The 22,015-nt window shown below is 30.0% G+C and overlaps 2 protein-coding genes across 2 annotated transcripts in view; one reads left to right on the top strand and one right to left on the bottom strand.

Moving 5' to 3' along the window:
* Nucleotides 1-14,756, bottom strand: part of LOC141529952 (uncharacterized) — a 31,073-nt gene extending 16,317 nt beyond the window's left edge. Inside the window, exons 1-2 of the mRNA XM_074246753.1 lie at nt 14,699-14,756; nt 14,451-14,620 (exon numbers count right to left, since the gene is read on the bottom strand). The gene's annotated coding sequence lies outside the window, so the exon portion shown is untranslated. The remainder of the gene's footprint in view (nt 1-14,450; nt 14,621-14,698) is intronic.
* Nucleotides 1-22,015, top strand: part of Wb (wing blister) — a 77,018-nt gene that overhangs the window by 38,326 nt on the left and 16,677 nt on the right. The window contains exons 11-12 of the mRNA XM_074246744.1: nt 67-254; nt 699-980. Coding sequence (XP_074102845.1) covers nt 67-254; nt 699-980 — 470 coding nt within the window. The remainder of the gene's footprint in view (nt 1-66; nt 255-698; nt 981-22,015) is intronic.

Here is a 22,015-nt window from a genome sequence, read left to right as displayed (position 1 = left end):
AATTCAAATATTGAGATTTGAGGTAGATATCGGAGGTCGATTTTTGAATGTTATTATTTTTTTTAGCTGCGATATTGGATACTTCGGTGATCCAACGAAACTTGGAGGCACGTGTGAGCTTTGTCCTTGCAACGGCGGCACATGTGACCAGGAAACAGGGCATTGTTTGGAGTGCCGCGGCAACACTGAGGGATCCCGGTGCGACAAATGTAAGGAAGCCCACTACGGCGATCCTTTGGAGCAAAATTGTTTACGTAAGTAGCTTGTAATGAATTACGAGTTATAATTTTGAAAGTATTTATTTTGATGAGTTTGGGCTTCCGGACCTCACAGGAGTATTTATTAGAGGCTGAGAGTATTAAAATTTTTATTTTAACGAGTCTAATTTTTTTTTAGTGCAAGAGGGTCAGCTGATTAGTTTTATGAAGTTTTAAATTTTAATTGAGTGAGGAGAGATACATAAATCATAAAATTAATTTGACATTATTATTATTATCCACGAAAATTTTTGTTGATTAAAAAAATAGTTTAAATTTTGCAAGAAATTCCAGTAAAATTTTTTTTTAAAGGAGGTTTTTAAAAACCTCTTTAAAAGTTAAAAAATACTTTAATTATTCGAAATAAAAGGGAAAACTCATCAAAAAATTCGCAATAAAAAATCTCATTATTTAAAATTAAATTACATACTTTGTTTTTAGCTTGTGATTGTGATATAATCGGAAGTAGTTCAAGTTTGTGTGACTTAGTAAGTGGGCAGTGTCTGTGCCGTCCATTGTACACCGATCGTGATTGCTCAAAGTGCATACAAGGGTACGGTAATGTCACCGCGGGTTGTCGCGAGTGTGATTGTGATATTGGTGCCGCGGACGATAATTGTGACGCCGTAACGGGGTTGTGTAAGTGCCAAACTGGAGTTATCGGCGATCGTTGCGATAAATGTGCCCCAGATCATTATGGATTATCTATGAACGGCTGTCAAGGTGAGTTTTTTTGTCTTAAACATTTACTTAAGTTAGTTTTTTTATTTTAAGAACCATCATTTCAATACTCACTCTTTAATTAATATTAAAACTGTTTAAAAATTAATCTTAATCCATCTTAATCAAAAAATTTAGACAATTTAATTCTATAAAATTTTTTCCATTTCTTCATACTTTCTGTAACAAATAAACATTGCGATTCGAGTGGTGTATTTTTGGATACTTCGAAATATTTTCCTCGGTTGCGAAACCTTTTACCGCGGACTTGTTAATCGCAAGCCCATAAATACATACAATATATAGAATATAAAAGAAAAAAAAAAGCAATGTTAATGGAAAAAAGGTAATTCACGTCTGCATTTAACTTCCTACGTGTGTACCTATTGAAACAACTCTCCCACGCGTAAGTGTGAAATTAACCAGTTAGAAGACATCAATAAATAACCCAGTGCACCTATTGCACTGTAATGTAAGGTAATATTTGAGAAATCCGATAGATTATTATTATATGATAACGATAATTATTTTTATTTACTCTCCGGTCATTCAATTCAACTCAATACGTCCAGATATTAAACCATTACCTCTACCAACAACTATTGATTACTATATCACCATATTATTATTATTAATAATATTTTTATCGGTTAAAATAATACCGGCAAGTAAAACGAGTTCATTAATGCATCTGAGACACGCGTCTGTAGTCTGTATAGAATATAGGAGTCTTTAGATGTAGTGCAGAATGTGGGTGAAAAAATAAAACCGAGATAAAGTGCAGTGATGAGGACGAAGATGAAAGGAGTTAAGTGACGGAAGAAGTGATGCTGCTTAATGTCTAGTAGACTAACTCATGACTTGTTTGAGATGTTAATGAACCTCCTACAGAGCAAGAAGTTCTGCTTTTAAACTCACCAGCAGCTTCTCTGCAAGTTGAGACTAAGATGGTCCTGTGGCTTTTCACCTTCTTATTCTCACCTCTGAATGATCGCTCCGTTATATACTCATGCCATCCCACGTGTAGTTTGTATTAAATATATTGCACTCGCTCTCTATATATTACGGATCCACCAAGTCCATTAGATTTTGCTTTAATGACTCACGCTTTCAGTTATTTAATACCAAATATTTTTATCTTATTTTTTTAATGATAATTAATAACTATAAAATTTTTTTTTTATTTTTATTACATCATTAATCTTAGACAAAATAATTGTGTTATATTTTATACATTAAACGTCATGTTTTAAAAATGAAACACATGTTTAAAGTAAAACATTCATGAAATTATTGTAAGTGACTGTTCAAGTCGGAGTTAATTAATAAATTTATTTATTTACAAGCAAACTAAATTTATTATATACTCAATAGTAACATTAAAGAGTGCAATTAATCATTTCATTTATTAAATATTTATCTAAAAAATAAAAAAAAATTATTTATTAATGAGCAGAATAGAATGATGACAGTAAAAATCACGGATTTATTATCTTGTCTTTGAAGGAATATAAATTAAAGCGATTGCGTAGCGAGTTTAAATTGTCTGGATCGATACTTTTCCAAATAGTCTGGGTATAACTACGTAACGCATTTCTACTGGAGTCTTATACTTATACTAGATGGATATAAACTCGAGCGCTTTATTCGTGGCGATCGAGATCGAGTGGAGCGTAGGTGGACAGCCCGAAGACTTGAAGAGAGCAAGAGATCTAGATAGAGATGGAGATATAAAATCAGTCGGAGCACGTGATATATCAGGATAAGTCTCGTGTGATCCAATCTACCCGAGATTCCGGAGATGCGTGGATAAAACGGTGGGAAAGTCTCCTGGATCTTGGCTTAGATTAAATATTTATATTATATATTTATACAGTACTGAATTTTATTTTTACTGATATCGTAAAAAGTTGCGTTTATCGATACGCCGATGCAATTTTTAACCGATCGAGAAATAATAATAATAATTCTAAAGTTCTAGCGGTTTTAATATTGAGCTTAAAATACTTTATTTAAATGTTAAATTGTCGGTAAATTATTTTACTTTTATTTTAACTTTAAAATTGTAAAATTTTTTCAATAAATCAAAATTTTGACTTAAACAAAAATTAAATGATAAATTTAGGATAATTTTTATTAAAAAAATTAATTTAAGTCAAAGAAATAAAAATGAATTAGATAATTTATAATTTAACATTTAAATAAAATATTTTAGCGTGAGGGTAACATGAGTTTAATAATTTTATAGTGAATTAAAAAGTTTTATTGTGAATATAAATGCTGGTAGAAGTAAACGTTGGTATAGAGAAAACGATCGGCAAATGGCGATAAACCCAGTACGGGCATACGGTGGCAAGATCCTGATGTCCAGGACGAAGGAGAAGAAGATCCACTACTTTTCATCCCGTTGTATCTCTTCTATACACTTATATTTATATATAAGTGTATCCATTCTTACACTAGTCGTTGTGTCTTGTGTCGGATCGCCAAGTACAGTATTATCGATGTATATATATATATATGTAGTAAAATAACAAAACACAAAACTGGTGATGTGTGTGGAAGACAAAAACTCACCGAGTCACCGGAATGTAGTTTTGTGAAACTTGGACGTTCGACAATTCGATCGCACGTCCAAAAACCGATCCAGTATATGTGTATATATATAAATATATACTGCACTGTTGAATTTCACGCTAAGATGTATGCATTTTTCATTTTTTTATTTAATAGTAAAAAAAATCCCACTTTATTTTTTACATTTCCGTCATCTAATTGGCGAATTGAAATTAATAATATTTATAATAATCTGTGGGGGAAAAAAACCGTAATGGATTGATAACAGTCTATTTAATTATATAAAGATATGGATATTATGTATTATAAATGAGTTAAAGTATCAGAAAGCGTTATCAAATTAATACATATATATCCACACATATTTCCGAGATTCTCGAGGTTTGATTGCCAGGTAGTTGAGTCACCGCGTCTTTTGTCTCGGCTGAAAGCACGTACCACTCGTTAATGATGCAACCGCTATCAGATAGACTTACAAGTCGAGTTTATTATTTTTTTTTCCAGTGAGTCATTACCCCATCCTTATTCTCAAATCCTAGACGGTTTTACGTGTGGGCTGATTTTATATTTATTTTTTTTTTCTTTATTATTAAAGTACATCTTTATTCGAAAGATGGAAGATAAAACAGTAAATATTTAATTATAAAGCTAATTTTATTTATAATTTTTTTTTTTGGCTTAAAATTTTTTAATCACTTGCAAAGATATTTTATCGATTGAAGTTCCAATAATTTTAATCTTATTACCGAAAATTCATCAATTACCGACCAGTAAAATTAAGTTTTTTGTTAGTTGTGAATTTTAAAGTTTAGAAAATCTTATCAAACACTTTTTGACCTCAGATCTCAGGTTCTCAAGCCTTTATAAAATTTTTCCACGCCATAAATACGGTATCAATAATTACAGAAATGAAGTTTAATTTATAGCAAAATAATAACTGGCTAAAGTGAAAAAATCCGAGCACAAATAGCGGATTAAGTCATGAATCAAGAGTTAAATAAAATGCACGATAGTGAAGATGAACAGGTCAATAATTTAAGCTGTAAGTCTGGCTGGCGAAGTGAAGGGTATCATAGCAATGTATAGTAGTTCAAACCGGAAGAGATTTCTCGAGGCATCAGGATAGGATAGGATAGGTATTATAAAGGAAGACGAGACCGAGGAGTTGGACGTGTGGTGGATGGAGGACGTGGACTGGAATAAAAGACACATATTATATATCCAAGCTATAGACTGGGACAAAGTCTTGGGTTGCCGACAAAGTCGTACGTCGTATGCAATAAAACAATTTAAAAGCTCCCATAAACAGTCCTGGTAACCTCACCAGCACTTAACAACCATTCTCGTGGATATCGATGTGATGGGGAGTCTTTTCCGTCTTTATCTCGGGTCCTTATTTTTAAAGACGATGTCGCACGATGCATACCGATACAATGCTCAGGAACCTCGGATAGAAATGGATACAATGAAACAAGTGCTTAGATACCATCGACTCATGCACGTATCACGTATGTGCATTTTATTTTATTTATATGAATGTGATCGGTCATCTGGTCTCAGTCTTAGCCAGAGTCTGGTCTCTGCCCACTGATGTATGCCTCAGGTCGCATACCTCGTCTCCTATCCCGGCAATCGATTTTATTAAGTAATGTCAACCGTCGACGATAAATGAAATCATTGATCACGCCGCACTCCATTAAATAATAAATTATTTTTAAATGAAATCAACTGTCGCTCAATAAATTGTTTATAAGCTTTTCAGTCTTTAAGCTTTCTATTCAATTATCATTTGAGTAAATTATTGCTCAAATAATTGCTCGGCAAATAATCGCGATGAGGATTGAGAACTCTGTAATTTGTGATGTGATTAGATACGATACTTGGAACACTATTTTTTATGAGATTATATTCAATGAATAATAGACTCAAGTATTTTAGAATAATCCAACTAGAGTTACTGACTAGACAACTACCCAGCGCATATCTAAGTACCTCGTGTGCTTTGATCAAGATAACGGAGATATATGAAGCTGTTGAGGGAGGCTAGCCATCTTGTAAGAGAACAACGTGTGCAACTCCTTGATCATCTCTAAATATTTCTTTATTTATTTATTTTTTTTTTTTTTTCTTCAGAAATGGGTTAAGTAAGAAGGCTTACTTTTTTTTTTTTAGTATCAAACACCTTTAAGAAGACTGATACTATAACGGTCTGGTATATAATAACCAGACCTCTACTCGAAAAATGGGAAATTTTTATCTAATCATATTGAACCGTTACACATAAAATCCCTTGAAAATTATCCAAAAAATTCCAATTTAAAAAATGTTGTATGGATAAAAATTAAGTTAACCCTGAAAAAATTTTCTGGCATGGCCATACATGGTCTGATTTTGTTAATTTTTATATTTAGGCTGTATCATAAAAATTTTTCAAGGGTATACTCAAATAAAAAAAATCATATCCTGGTTAGATTACAGAGCTTTTAATTATGAATAACTGCAAAACTTAATTAAGATTTAACAGCTTAATTTATCGTTGAAAATTTGCCTGCATAAAATGAGACTACATTATTAATTATTATGAATCAACATTAATGCCGATGTCTGGAGTGTTCAGAAGTCGTATAGTATGCTGCGCGAACTAGAATGACATGTTGTGCACTAATATAACGATTAATAAACAAGGTTTAACGTCACAGCGCTAACGGTTATCATATTAAGTGTGTTTATGTACTCTAGGATTATAGACAAAATATAGCTGGTTAAACTCCTGTCCTGTACTGCCTCCATCTTCTTGTATTACACCGTCCACCGAGTTAAGGAATTCAATGTTTATGTATTTAACGACTCATATTACACAAGCTCAACCTCCTATCAACAGTACAGCTACTGTTTCCACCCTCAGCTTCTCGATTCCCAGGAATTATTATTTCAGGCATTACTTATTTACTTATTTATTTATTTTGAATTGTCAACCTACCGCTTAAATAATCCAACGCCGATAATGTAAACCTTGGACTCATACTCGATATAAATGCCCAACCTGCTGTCATATATTTATCCTCCACTATATTATACTATTTTAGTTTTAAATTCTATCAAGCGGAATTGAAATTATAACTGGTACTTATTCGAGCAGGTACTATATAATATAGATAGTATTTTATATTGTATAAAGTGTATCCCTTTACGTACAACCTTAGTCGCTTTCCAACAAGACCATGCCAGGTGCCTAAGAATATTCTCCCGATGGCGCTTGCTTCTTTATTTTTAAATTTACGATCAGCCGTAATTTTAAAACGATCGTCCAGTCAACTGATACTGAGAGAGCTTTTACTAACGCTAATTCATGTTCTTGTTTGCTGAGACGTTTAAAGCAAAATTGGAAGATTCGCTTGAGTAAATTCGTCTTAAATCATTATTTTTTGTTATCTGCTCATATAAACTAACGGTCGGACTCACTATTGTGTAATTGGACAAAAGTAATTTATTTTTACACTAAAAATATCAAATAAATCAGTCAGAAGTTTGTAATTTAAAGGAATTATCAATTTTTTTAATTTTCTATCGCCGGGAATTGAACCCGTGTTTTAATTTTCAAAAAAATAGCTGAAATCTAAACCTCTTGCAATAAATTATAATTTACTGGAATTTTAATTACTTTAAGAAGTTTATTTATCTTTAAAGATTAAGTTTATTGTTAAAAAATGACACTATAAAATATTAGGGATTAAATAATAAATGAAGATCATTAATTTGTTAGCTTGAGAAAATAACGAATTATAAAATTTTCTTGACGGGGAATTGCTTGTCCAGCAGTCGAGTCGGGTGTTATGTGTTATGTGTATTATATTGCAGAATGGAAGATTCTATGGGATACGAGTAGTGCAATGTAATGCGTACGCAATCCGGTTTGACACATAATCCACCACCACGTGCTTAGTCGCACTGAGAAATTCAGACGTGAGAAAATACACACGTATTATATTGAGAACACGGCAAACTAACACCCCGTTGACCCCATGCAGTTCAACAACTATCTATATAGATAAATAAATATATAAATATAAATATAAACACACACATTTACATAGATACATATTGCTAGATGTATACTACGCTGGGTAGTACATACTACATATGGATGTATGTTTAAATATATTTGTAAATATTTCAAAATTTACATTACAAGATTCTTAAATCGCGGGAAAAAGTACTTGACATTACACCCCTGTAGTAATTTTAAACAAAATAACTTGTTAAAATTACTAATTTATGTTACGTGTCTTTCTTTTTTTTTCTTTACTCAAAGTGGTATTATCCTGTGAAAAATCACAAATTGACGGTGTAATATAACGGGGATTTATCGGCCCTGGTGTACCTTAATTTTAGAAAATTTTTAATTTGTAAACTTTGTTGACACTCGTTAAACCTCAGACTAAAAAAGTAATAAAAAAAATTTAAAAAGATAGATAGGTACATAAAGTAACGTGCTACTCGAAATGATTTATACATATTATATATACTCACGATATAAGTTTAGATTTATACTTCGTTCAGCACATATGGATGTAAATGTAATCGTAATATACGTGTGTGAGGATCTTTGCAATTTGTCACGGTCCAACTGGCACATTGTTTCAAATATCCTCTTAATGACAAGCTGATTTTTCTCTTTCATTTTTTGTACCCGGGGTCTTCTCTTCTATTCGACCTTGACTTATATTAATGTAAGTGAAAAAAACTACTTTAGGAAGGCCAATTTAGTGCGTGAAATTTTTTTTTACTAAAACAAATTTGTCTTAGATGCTCCGTTAGATTTTTTGGTGATTGCGAAAGAGATAAGTAATAGTTTTTATTTTTTTTTTAACCCACGCCTCAGAAATTTGATACCGAAGCTTTTTAAGTAAACATTAACAGTACACGGTATGGACAAAAAAAAAATAACAATTTTATTTAATGAATTTAAATATTTTAGTGTCACATTAATCGATTGATTCGTTTATCTCGATGATTTATCGCAACAAATTATACGATTGTATATTACCATTTGCAATACTGCGTATTGCTCACCTGAAGATTAGCAGATAAAAAATAAATAAAATACCAATCATATATTTACTTTAAAAAACAATTTCTATAGGCCTTTTTAAACTTAAATATTTTTATTAAAAATCTTGATAGTTATCTTCAAGAAAAATTAAATTTCTTGAAACAATTCTTTGAAAAAACGAAATTATTAAAATTTTCGCTTTATGAAATGATAAGAATAAAAAATACATCAAAATTAGTAGCTTTAATGAATATTAATCTACCAAAAATAGGCTTTACTTTTAAATTAATTATTTTTTACTAAAAATTTACACGTATATTTATATTCATAATCGACTACTATTCCCATTCACTATTTCACGATACAATACAACATATACCTGCCCACGCAACCTTCCACTCGACGGTAATTTACCGGGAGGTAACATACCCGCACCAGTGCCATTCGCAAAAGTTGAGCCGGAAGGAAAAATATTTTCCACCCACTCATTTCTCGAGTCAATACTATCTATACTATTTACAACAGTCTTTTACTAAGTCCGCAAGTGATCAATGATCACTGATCGGTATATCAACATTGGTACCAACTAGTGACTCCGAAATTGAGCTCCAGGCTAAAGGCGTATATCAAGTAGCTGACGAGTTAATTTTTTTGAAACTGTACTATAAAAACTGCCAACAAACCCCGAGGCTTTCTTAACGAAGTAAAGCCGAGCCCCAACCCAAACCAGTACAAGTACACAGAACACGTGAAATTACTACTCAATACTAAATACTAATTCCACATTACATTCCCATCCCCGCAATTTTAACGCCTTGATATAACAGAACCAGGCATTGAGAAACGCGCGAAAAAATCGAGAGGCAGACTTAGTCCTCTTCTCTGTAAAATTTTTAAAGTTCCTTATGACACATTTTTTGTTACGACTTAATTAACTTTACTGGCCATTATTAAAAGCTGTTAAACGTTGTCATTAATCAAAATTATCACGGTAATTAACTTTGTAACCATAACAATTGTTAATGAATTACATCCGTGGCTTGTGGTATTTTCTATTACTTTTATTCCGTCGCCTCTAACAAAATTATAGAGGCCACGAACAAAATTAAATTAATTAATTTTTAATATTCCAAAACAATATCAATTTTTCACCGAAAAATTTTTAAATATCGTTATGTGGCTTGAAATTTAAATTTAAATTCACTATGCTTTAATTTTCTTGTACCACCTTTCGAGATTGTAATAGATGATTTAAAAAAGAAGTACTAAAAACGAATCCATAAATCTCGTGGATTTTTATTTATTATTTTATTGAGTATAAACTTGTCTGTAAGCATCTGGCCATTATTAGTTCACGGTTGTTGACTGTCGGTTCATGATCTAGGAATGTCGATAGAAGCAGAAAACCGAGCACCATATAGCCATACAGATACTGCCGTACAGAACATTAATGTGTATAATATATATATACATTATACATATATATGGAGTATTTTAAGAGTACAGTCAGATGTATCTTCACCGTGGCAATCACCTCCTGGGTGGTCTGAGTAATCGCCATCGGCAATCCTGACTCTTCATCTTCCTCTGTGCTGAATATACATATATGTACACACATATGCACCATATATGTACCTACGTATGAACACATCCGTCCATATTGTGTACCATTCATGTATAAGATACCTGTATTGAGTCATTCTTCATGCGACACTCGTTCATGAAATAAAACGTAACGTAACATTTCTTATTCTGTCCTACAAACCACGCCAGTACTTAATCAAATTCTCTGTCATTACATTTGCATTGACTTATGCATAACTCATTGACGTTATTAATTATTAATTTTTAATAAAAAATCTCAAACAAATTTGCTAATTTTCTTCGAATTATTTTTTATGAAAAAATTCTCAGAAATTTTTATTTTTATAGAAGTTTAGATTTTTTTATAAACCAAAAATTATGTTATTTTATCTTCCCAAGATGAGAGAATCAAAAAAGTATTAGGTATTCTATAATTGCACTATTTAATTTAGGTGTTTATAAAATAGCTTATGAAATTGCTGTGAATTAGACGTTTCGGACAACTCTATTTTTGTTATACTATTTTATACATTCAAGGTTAAAAAAAAAATTCTACCCTGAGTGTGCTCTGCTCGTTAAAAAGGGATTCATATTTTGTAATAAATAATGATATACCTGCAGTAAACCATGAAAATATATACACAAAATAAGGATATTAAATAGCAACGATAGATTCTTATTTTTATGTGCTATATAGATTTATATTTATAAATACTATACACCGTACACTATCTCCTATAAGCACATCATTAACATAAACTTTAAATCTCGTGAGCAAGATTCACCGATCACGATTATGCATAATTAGTCCACGAAATATTTGAGCTATGAAGCGCACGAATTTATTTTCTATTCAGTTAGAAACTTTTTTATATATTATTTTGAACATATTCTGTATAATGCTATTGTACATATATATTGTATTGTAATAATATACAGTTGTAGTATTTTATCATTTTTCCCGGTTTAACACATCTCGAAATTTTATTCAAAGCCTCTGTCTGGCAACAAACATTTTTTTAATATTTTTATTTCTAAAAACAAGAATTACGGGCATTATGTCGTCGTATTTATAAGAATATGTCCGGGATATGATAATGGGTTTAAGTGCGCATTGGAAACTACTATAACCCATTGAATAGTGTTGTGTCACTTGTGGAAATTTTATGGAGCCCTAATTCATGCAAACGTTTCTGTTAATAATAACTACACCACACTAAACTACGCACGGACCTAAGGGCGTAATTACTCGAGCTATAAGTCGATACTCGAGGTGAGATTTTACATCAAGTACTTATATTAGTGCGTAGGCGAGTAACATATTAATAGTTTTCTGTGTATAAATATTTAAGTCAATGATAATAACACTTGTTTATATTTAATATTAAATTTTATCGTCCTGGTATAAATTTTATTAATAATATCATCGTTTATTTATTCATCAATAGTAATAAGTAATAATAATAATAACTATTAAAGTCAATTATTCAAAATATTTATTAATTGTTATTAGTTAGAAAATTAAAATCTCTATTTTCATTGAATATAAATATAAATATGTTTTCTTACTTAGCGACACTTAGTCATTTTTATTGACAAAGTTTTCTAATGTGAAAATTACTAGTTTGTATCACTAACATCCTTTCACGTACTCATTTATGACCAAGAGTAATTTTAATGTATTTGATAATTTTTAAAAATGGTTTTAATTTAAATATTTATTGAGTTTTTTTGCCCGGAATTTTGAAGGCTGATTAATATTAGCCATGAAAAAAAAAAAAAAAAAAAAAAGAAAGAAAGAAAAAAAACCTGATCGCACTAACAAAAAAAAAATTGATTGATGACTTTTTGTCAAATCCAAGCTGAAAATTGTTTCCAATGAAAAAGAAATTGAGCAAACCATAAAACATGAAATTTTTTCGTAATAATACAATTACTTACGTGACATAAATTACAATGTCTGTTGAATTTGAAACAAGTTAAAAGTTAGAGTGAAAAAATAAATATTTAAAATGTAGGGTACGTATCAAAGCTTTTAACTTGTCCAAATGAGACACAACAGGAAGCAGGTGGTTTAAAATGAAACAACGAAACGTATAGTATAGTAACACGAGAGCTTAATCTTTCACGGTGATAATGATGTTGCGTGTAAACACGGGTTTTAAGAAAATTATCGGCGAGTAAAAAGACAGGACGGAAACCGAGGGATTGATATTGTATGAAAAAATAAAAACGTGAGATGTCTGTAATGGATAAATAAAAAAATTGTTACGCCACTAAACGCGTCTTCATGTCGCTCCATATGAGGTCCACGAGAAAGTATCACCTGGACTGACTCGACTGGCTTTGCTTGCAGGACCTGCTTTCGATGACTCGCCGACCTTACGCTGCATATACAAACATACATGAATACATATAATATATGAATGCATCATACTGGCCACTACTTCAATAACAAACACAATAAACTTGTCATGTTTCATTTTTTTTTAAACATAGCATCTAAATCACTGAAACATTGTTTGTATCTTTGAACTCAATTTGAGAAAAAAATTTTTTTTTTCATTTTATTATTAAAATTTTTTTAATATGTCATTAGAAAATCAAATTGTTTAAATTAATTTTGAAATGATACATCTTAATAAAATATTGAAATATAAAAAATACTTGAACATGTAAAAATTTTACGATTCAAGTAAATTTATGTAAATGGCTCTGATAACATTAATATCCTTGTTCTCAAGATAATAAAATTTTTAATAGCTTTAGCTACTATACTGCCTGCTGATTTATGGATTTTTGGATATCAATCACTTCTCTATCCTCCAAATTAAATAGCCTCAACTTTTACGATTATTAACAAGCCGCTACTAAGAGATTTTCAGGCAGAGATCGAGTCAATTCAAAAAGATAATAAAAACCGGCATCACTCGCTCTATTCTCTATTAAAATTTCGGTGATAAAATACAAATATAAATATAAATATAAATAAGTAATGTAAATATTTATCCTACCAAACAAATTGGTGATTGCTTATCGCAAAATAGAACTCTTATCAGCGCATTTAAAGTATGAATTATTTAAAAATATTCTATGGTGATTCGCGATATTTTTTTCAGACGGCGCCTGTCGCAATCCGCCAGATCACTCTTACTCTTCTCTGCAGACTCTTCGATTTTTTTAGCACACTAAGGACTATTTGCAGTGTCGGTCGCTTTAATCTTTGTCCAAAGTGATTTTTTTACGTACACAATGTCCAATACAATATTAGCTTTACTTACGCGAAATTTAAAGGCCGTTAAACAAAAATTTAATCGGAAAATAAAAAAAATAGTTTTTGCTCTTGAAAATATTTTAAAAACACGTGAGAAACGGGTTTATGGGAAATTATAATTTTTCCACCGAATATGATGAATATTGAATCCACATAGTGAGAAAGCTGTTGACAGGTAACATGACCGCACTCAAAGCGCTTCTGCGTTGCTGCTTGCATACTAAATAAAACACCCAGTCAAAGTCAACTCACATGCGACACTATGTATATAGATTTATACACATATGTGTACTTGTAACATAAAACAAAGGTAACATAAATTAGTGTCCTGCAATGTACAGAGGCCGTTATGCCGCGTCTGCCGGAAATGAATTCCAGGATATCGGGTGTGTTCGCGTACGTGCAATTAACACACGATAAATATCCACTTAAATATTTTAATACTTAACACTGAATTTATCAATATTATCATAATATATCTCTATTAATTATCCTTAATAGAAAATTTTTTCAAAAACAGGATAAATTTTTTTTTAATAAATTAATTAATCTCAATCAAAAGTGCAGAAAAAAAAATATTTATACTCAAGACAAAAAATTAATAAGGAAGATCAAAACTTTCTTCATAGATATCTTCTTATCTAGAGTCAAGAATTATTTTGTTCTCTGTAAAATTTAAGTTTTCTTTTTCTAATTTAAAAAAATTACCAATTTTTTTGTCTATTTAAAAAATTCTACTATTGCAATTGTTCTAACTTTTTTAATTGCTCTGAGAGATCTACTGCTAATTCGGCTACAGAGTGGCTTTCCTCAAAAAATATCTAATCAATCGTCTCACAAAAAAAAAACCCCAATATATAAAAATAAACCACAAGAGAAATGATTACTAAATGCGAAGATATGAATAAATAATGTAATCAATCGATCAATATTAATATCTAGTCGAGTGATACATAAAAAAAGGAAAAAAATATATATGGATTACCTTGGAGTTAATATCACACCCACGTGTCTAAGGTGTACACGGGACCCAGGTGTGTACGGTAGAGTGATTTAAAGTGAGAAAAGTATTTATATTAAAAATAAAAAATTAGTGAGTAGTAAGTAATAAAAGAGAGAATTAAAATGATTAACATTCTGTGTATACTTGGCCATCTGGAATAAAGGGATAACGTATTTAATATATAATACATATATCCGTACATCCATACGTCTACCTACACTACTACATACCCGCGTGATCACTTACACACATAATAGTAGCGATATAAAGTCAGCATATATATAAAACATATAATAGTACTGTAGGATACGATACGATACGATACGAGACACAACTAAACCGTACGACTGAACGACAGCAACCGAAGAAGAAGAAGAAGAGATGGAGTTGGAAGGAGCGCAAAGCCCAAAGCTAATGGCAGCATGCCAGTATCTCGCGAGCCGCGTTACCAGTAGGTTCTTTCACTTCTATTGATTATTGTTTGTTATTTTTGTTGTTGTTTTAAAAAAATTTGGTTCGAGTTTTTGTAAAAGCGACGATGAATTTAATTGTGCGAAAAATTTATTGGTTAGTGCAGTAGTGTCGGCTGTTGTTAAGATTAATAAATTAAAATTATTGTCTCCATATCATTATTATGTAGAGTAAAAAATAATTATGGGGTAGCGAGATGTACTTTGGAAGTTGTTGGACACTCTGGACCCGGGGCGTTCTGGCCCTTGGAGTGACTAGTCTTCTTCTGAGTTATAGCGCCTCAATAGTGGCGGCAAATCGGCACCGACATAATCACTACCTTAACAATCAGGGAAAACAGTTCCATCATGATGGTCACGGTCATGGAGATGATGAACCGAAGGTGTCGGAGCTACCTCAAAATTTCCATCAGCTGGGTCACGTTCCGCGGGATAAAAACCGCAGCGACTGGGTTACTTTTTACCGGAGAGATAAATTTCCCTGGAGCAGTGGCTGGTACGGAGGTGAATCCACCAGGAGTAATCTCAGTCTTGGGGATGAAGATAGAGAACGGTTTAAGAGGTACTCTAAGTACGTGGGTTACACGACTTCGCGGTTGACAGTTAAACAACAGCCTATGGCCTACGTCCACATTAAGCCGGCGACTTCGACGCCCACTAAGAGAAAATGTGTTAGATGTATGGTTGTATATAAGTCTTGTAAATCGCCCCCGAAGATCGTACTTCCTGTTAACAGGTATCAGGAACCCGAGAAAAAATGGCGAGGATTAATGTACGGTAGGTTTTATTTTTAATTCTCCGAGCACAGTTCGTTGTATTGTCTATGTTATCAATGATAGTGATTTTTAATATATTCCGCCAGACATCTTAAAACTTTTTTTCGCTTTTACAAATTATTATTATTATAAAAATAAATTATTGTAAAAATTAATGTGTAGGAAGAAATTTTTTTATGTATTAATTTATTTTGAAAAAAATTTTATTGTCAGGTACCTTATAATTAATTAGGATAAATTAATACTATGACAGACACTGGACGGATTTCAAATTATATATGAAAAATTTTGTCTTAGATTTTTATGAAATCTCATTTATTAAAATTAAGACAACGTAACTATTTTTAGAGTATTTTTAACTAGCAAACGTTATCTCTGCGATGATTCAATGGATAATCGTATATTTTTTAACTGATTACTAATGTAAGAACGTGAGCTTTATTAAAAATACAATTTAATGTGTCATCTATTTAAAAAACCAAAGAAATCCCAGATAAACTAAATACTACTTTTTATCTAAGACAATGATATAATTTTATAACATAAATAAAAAATAATCTGAAAAATATTATTTAATATCGCAGAAAAATTTTTGTTATCTAAGTAAAGTAATAAATAATATTTAAAAATTCTTAGTAGCAGGAAGAGAGAATAATGAGGCCATAAATAAAAAAGTTCCGATTATTGACCCGTTTTTAAATATTTTTTAGATATTAAGTAAATATTTATCTCCACAATAACTCAGATATTAAAATAGAAAAAAAATAATGTCGATCCAAATGAACTTCCTAAAAAATAATCAAAATTTTATCTTGGATTTTACAGTTTCAATCGATCTAAAAATTTAAGATGTAAAAATAATACTAGATTAAATATTTATTTAATAAATTAAAATCAATGTTTAACATTTTATTTTTCAATGCACACAATACAATGACTGGCTTTGTGTAAATATCATGTACGCGTGTCTGAGCGCGAAAATCGGTAATCACGCGTTTTAAATTTCCACCAAGGAGATCTCAATACGTGGGCGTAAAAAATTATCGTAAACAATCTTCCATTTTATTTATTTATTCGGTGAAATATTTTCCAACAATTGCCTCCCTTGTATATTATAAAAATATTTTATTATATTATATTATCACTTAATAGTTGATCAATCATAATAATTACCGCCTCAGTCATCCTTCTAGTAAAAATATCCTGAGGGAATCATAAAGTGATACTTATAAAATAATAATTATGCTATAAATCATCTCGTTAATAGCAATTGTATGAATTCAATATTAATTAAAGTCCGTGTAGTGGCAAAATTTCAATTACCTTTAATTGTATCGTGTGTTTATTTATACAGCCAATAATTGATTCCAACGATCTGCACACTTAACTGACATTTGACATTACACTAATTGTGTAATTACTATCAATGCGACATACTGTCACGTACATGCCTCGGGAGAAATCACTGGAATTTTTTTGTTAACTACCAGCTACACCTGCAATCTCTGTACTCTATATTCATGCACTCGTAAACTTTTAAAATGTCTTGACTATTTTTATTTAAAAAAATTTCCGGTAATAATTAATTACTAATAATGAAAACAACTTTTAGATATAATCGTGACTATAGAGGAAAAATAAAATTACTTATATTTAATAAAATACTTATATTTAATTAAATATATATAATTACTGTTAAACACGTTTAGTCATATTGACACGTTATTTAGTTAGGTATCTATTAAAAGTATCAAAGAAGATATACCATTGAATATTTTAATTACCAATATATGAACTCAGTAAAATTATTCACGCGTTACGGTCTACTTACGTAAATTTAATTAACTATTTTATTTTACTTTATTTAGTGAAATTTATCATTATTTCAAATTAAATATTAACGGATGAATATTTTACATATTAAATGAGAAATATTTTTTTAGGTACATGTAAGTATCGTTAAATCACGAGCGTGTTTACGCGATGGTGAATAAATAAATAAAAAAAAAAAAAAAATAAGTCATCCATCAAATCATGAAAGTTTGTAAAATCGGGAAAAGGTAGAACACAGAGAAACGTTATACTACTTGCAGGACACACATGCAATGTTTCTGAGTATAAATATGCGCTGTGGCTGTAAGCCAAGCCGGCACTTTTGAACTTCCGTATTATCGCGATATCATCGTCCGTAACTTAAACTTCCTTCCTGTCGATTCCCTTTAGATATATTCAAACATGTTTTTTTTTTTTTTTTTATTTTCTTTATAATATAGAAGAATCCTTTAAGCATTTACTTGTAAGAAAATTAATTCAAAAATTTATCAATGGACTTGATCATCCGCGACTAATGAACTTTCATAATTTTTAAAAGCTAACAAAAAAAAGAAAGTACACGTTTATTAAATTAATTATTGCAAATATGTAATTTTTTTAATTGCCCAGTCATGTTTTCTTGTCTTTAGAATTACATTGCGGATAACGTTTTAAAAAGACTTAAAACAGAAAGTTTTGGAGTATCGATAACTTGCAGGTGAATCTGTGTCTGGGTGTACCGTTGACCGGGCGATCGGCACGCAGAACAGAGGAAAGAAACAAAAACAAAAAATTCCCTCGGCACATGCAAGATTCCAATCTTGAATCGATTATCTTATCTGCATTCTCGTGCATGCTTTATATGTTCGCTGATAGAAATTATTTTTTATCTCCGGCTTAAACTTCCGGCGGGCCGCATGCTCCTTTGTATCCACAAACTATTAAATCTTCCGATTATATGCGCCTCTTTATTTTTTACTTAACTATCTAAAAATATTTAATGTATAATAATTATAATTTATTATTGCTTGGGTTTAAATTATGTAATCGTATTATGAAAATTGGTGTCATAGCGCTTGGTATAATCCAAAATTATGGTGTGAAATAAAATAGCGTAGACGCATTTATTTACTAGCTACATGTAACCATACATATATATTTATATAGAGAGTGATGTAGAGCATGTACTAGTGAAGAAATATTTTTATAAAATGCATAAGTACCGTGGTAAAATGTAGACGTTTGAATATATATATCTTAGTTACTTATATATACATTTACACATGCGTACCATATAAATTCTAAGATTACATAGGATTTTAGACGACGTCTAGTCTCATAGAAAATGTCTCTAGAAATTAGGGCTCACTAATTATAGCGTTTCCGAGGATCTTGAGGGAACTATGCCAACTGTATAAATTATTATTATCATCATTATTCATAATTAAAAAATTTTTAATTAATTAAAAATATCTATCAAGATTTTTTACGCATAAAAAATAATACAGATTTTCAAACTATTTACACTTCGCTGAAAATAAAATTTTGTTTATTAATTTTAAATTTTGAATCAACGTGAATTTTATTAATAATAATTTTTTTAATAAAATATAATTACATATGATTTAAATAATTAAATTACAATTAAAATGGCTTCTAATGATAATAAGAATTCTTAACTGCTGACATTAAATATAATATTAAGATATTAAATACCTAGAATAAAATATAAATTAAAGAGTAGACAGTTTTTTAAAATAACATTACAATGATAAAACCGTCAATTCGATACATATATCTCATATTTAAGAATACTTGGAAGGTACTTGTAATAATATAAAATTTATTAATTTATTGAGTTCAAGTCAGTGTATTTTAATTAAATTAACGCAAGTAAAAGTGGTAATTTGACACGTAAAATCAGTCGCGAGTGTCAGTTTACCAAGAATTATTGACAGTTGAATATATTAAATAAAAATTTTTACAACCGCAAGGTGCACTGATAGACAGGAGTATCGGGATCGGCGTGGTCATGTCATATTCTCAAACCGCGATCGTTAAGACGTGCATCATAAAAACCATTTTTCGAGACCGCAGACGTTATATTTTCGCAAATAAAATTATCCTTTTAACCTAAATATGTTTTACCGGTGAGATATTATTGAATAGGACGGTCAATGAATGAATAAATAAATAAATAAGTGATAAGAGTACATTAATATCGAAAAATTGATGAATCAGAGATATGAATGGTGATATTTTAAATTAAAATAAATTGTAAGTGACATTGTGTGAATAAAATCGTATTAAATTAATAGTAAAACATGTCATTTGATCTGCTGGATAATAAATTCAATCGATTGTAATTATTGTAATAATAATCATCGACTGCTTCCATTCACTTTGTACATTCATATGTCAATATATAGCTTCACATTTTATGTAGAAAAAAAAAACTCTACAGCAAAAATTTTATTTATTAAAAAATAAGAAATAATAATTGTTGAAATAATTGACTTTATTAAAACATCAAATAAATAAACTGATTTCACGATAAAAAATTAATAAAAACTGCTATGAACATCTAAGAGATAAATATTAGATCTATAATCGTTTGAAATGATTCGCATAACACCTGATTTTTTAATTTTTTATAATCATCAGGTACCACAGTAATTTATCTAATAAATCTTGTCACTCTTTATAGGAAATACTAGCATTACAACTCGTTATATTATCTTGATACAAAACATTAAACTTGATACTGAAATTAAAGAAAAAAAAAAACGACTTCGTTATTTATCCGTATTAACTTATCTAAATATTAAAGAGAAATTTTGTCAAATAAATAAATTTTATTTCCAGGAAATTTTCAACTATCAAAGGATAATGATTGTAGAAAATATCCAACGTTATCAATTTCAAAAATTATATTTAATTTTAATAATAATTTTGTAATGCAATTTCAATAAATTATCGGATCGATTATTGCGGGTTTTAACTTTTGTATATTAATTAAATAGCAATTTGTTAGATAATAATAGTCTCTCAGAGTGTACAACGGTTTGATATCCGTCAGACCCGTCGTGGCTATGCAGTTCTAGAGCTTCAACTTTAATTGAAGTTGTAGTCGAGTTGTAGTGGCTTAATCGATGGATAAACTATTGCAAAGATTCGAAGAGACCACCTGGTTGATCAGCAGTCAACCAATGATTGTCTAATTTTTAAATCTTGAAAGATTTTTTTAGCTAAAAAAATTTCGAAACTTAAAAAATTTTTTTTTCAAAAATTTTAATAATTTTTTTTCTCAATTTGACGTTTATTATTTTAATTAAAATAAAAAATTAATCATCATTTAGCAATAAATATGTCTAATAAAAACAGACAAGATGATTAACAATCTGATTAACCTGCATTGACCTTTCACTCGAGGATCTCCGCAAGACTTTATGAATGAAAATACCTGCCAGTAAAAATACACTAATGTAATAAAACATGTAGACTCTACCTCCTCTCACTCGATACTTGAAGTGACGATAGACGCTTGAAATTAATTATTTTAAAAATTTATTATCAATATAATAATAATGAATGTTTTTCCGGCAGATCTTTAATCTCTCAACATCCATGTCACAACACTTCTTATTACCCACCAATAAATCATTATTTAATAACACCTTTTCGACAAGGTGTTAATGATATTTTTATTCACACAAAAAATCCACTGAATTTTTTCTGCCTCAATTTATGCGAAATTTAATTTTTTTACCTTACCTCCATAAATTTTTCCGACAGTAAAATTTTTTACAAATAAATTCTTTAAAAAAACTTAATTTAGTCGGTCGTGAATAATTTTCACTCGATGTACTGCTTGCAACAAATATGATCGATGGTCGATGATCTTTTTTACACGGCACGTGATGCAATTTAAACGACTCAGCAATCATAACGGCCTCACATCGCATCAAGAAGCTATAGAGTTAAACGTCGCGATCTTTCATTTTTTTATGTAATTATTTTTACAGTAAATCCCATACTCATAATAACGATCATAAAGATAACGAGAATAAACGTATTAAGGATTACATTACTCAATCATGATGTGCGTTTATCTAAATTATATCATTATATAACAATTAAAAAAAATTTTAATCGTTCAATTTAGTTCTTTTAAGCGATCATTTATTTATGTTATTAATCTTCAATAAAAAAGGCAATAGAAGCCAGGAATTGTAAATATTTATTCCCAATCAATGTTTTATTCTACTTAATTCCACTTATTTTGCAGAAAAAAAAAAATATAAAAGTTTGAAAATTTGATAAAAAGTCGAATTTTTCGACAAATAAGGCCTCAATTAATCATTTAATCCTTGGTTTACATCTCACATTAATCCTAATCTCAACTAATATTCTTCACATGTATTTTCTAAAGTTCAATAAGCCAGACATCGATATTTTACTTATTTAAAATTTTTTTCTCAAGGCAAGT

This window comes from Cotesia typhae, unplaced genomic scaffold (assembly GCF_013202065.1).
Source record: "Cotesia typhae breed Kobodo isofemale line unplaced genomic scaffold, CoteBio_Ctyphae contig_48, whole genome shotgun sequence".
In the NCBI taxonomy this organism is placed as follows: domain Eukaryota; kingdom Metazoa; phylum Arthropoda; class Insecta; order Hymenoptera; family Braconidae; genus Cotesia; species Cotesia typhae.
Note: the sequence above shows the minus strand (reverse complement) of the source record. Positions and strands in the feature narration are given on the sequence as shown.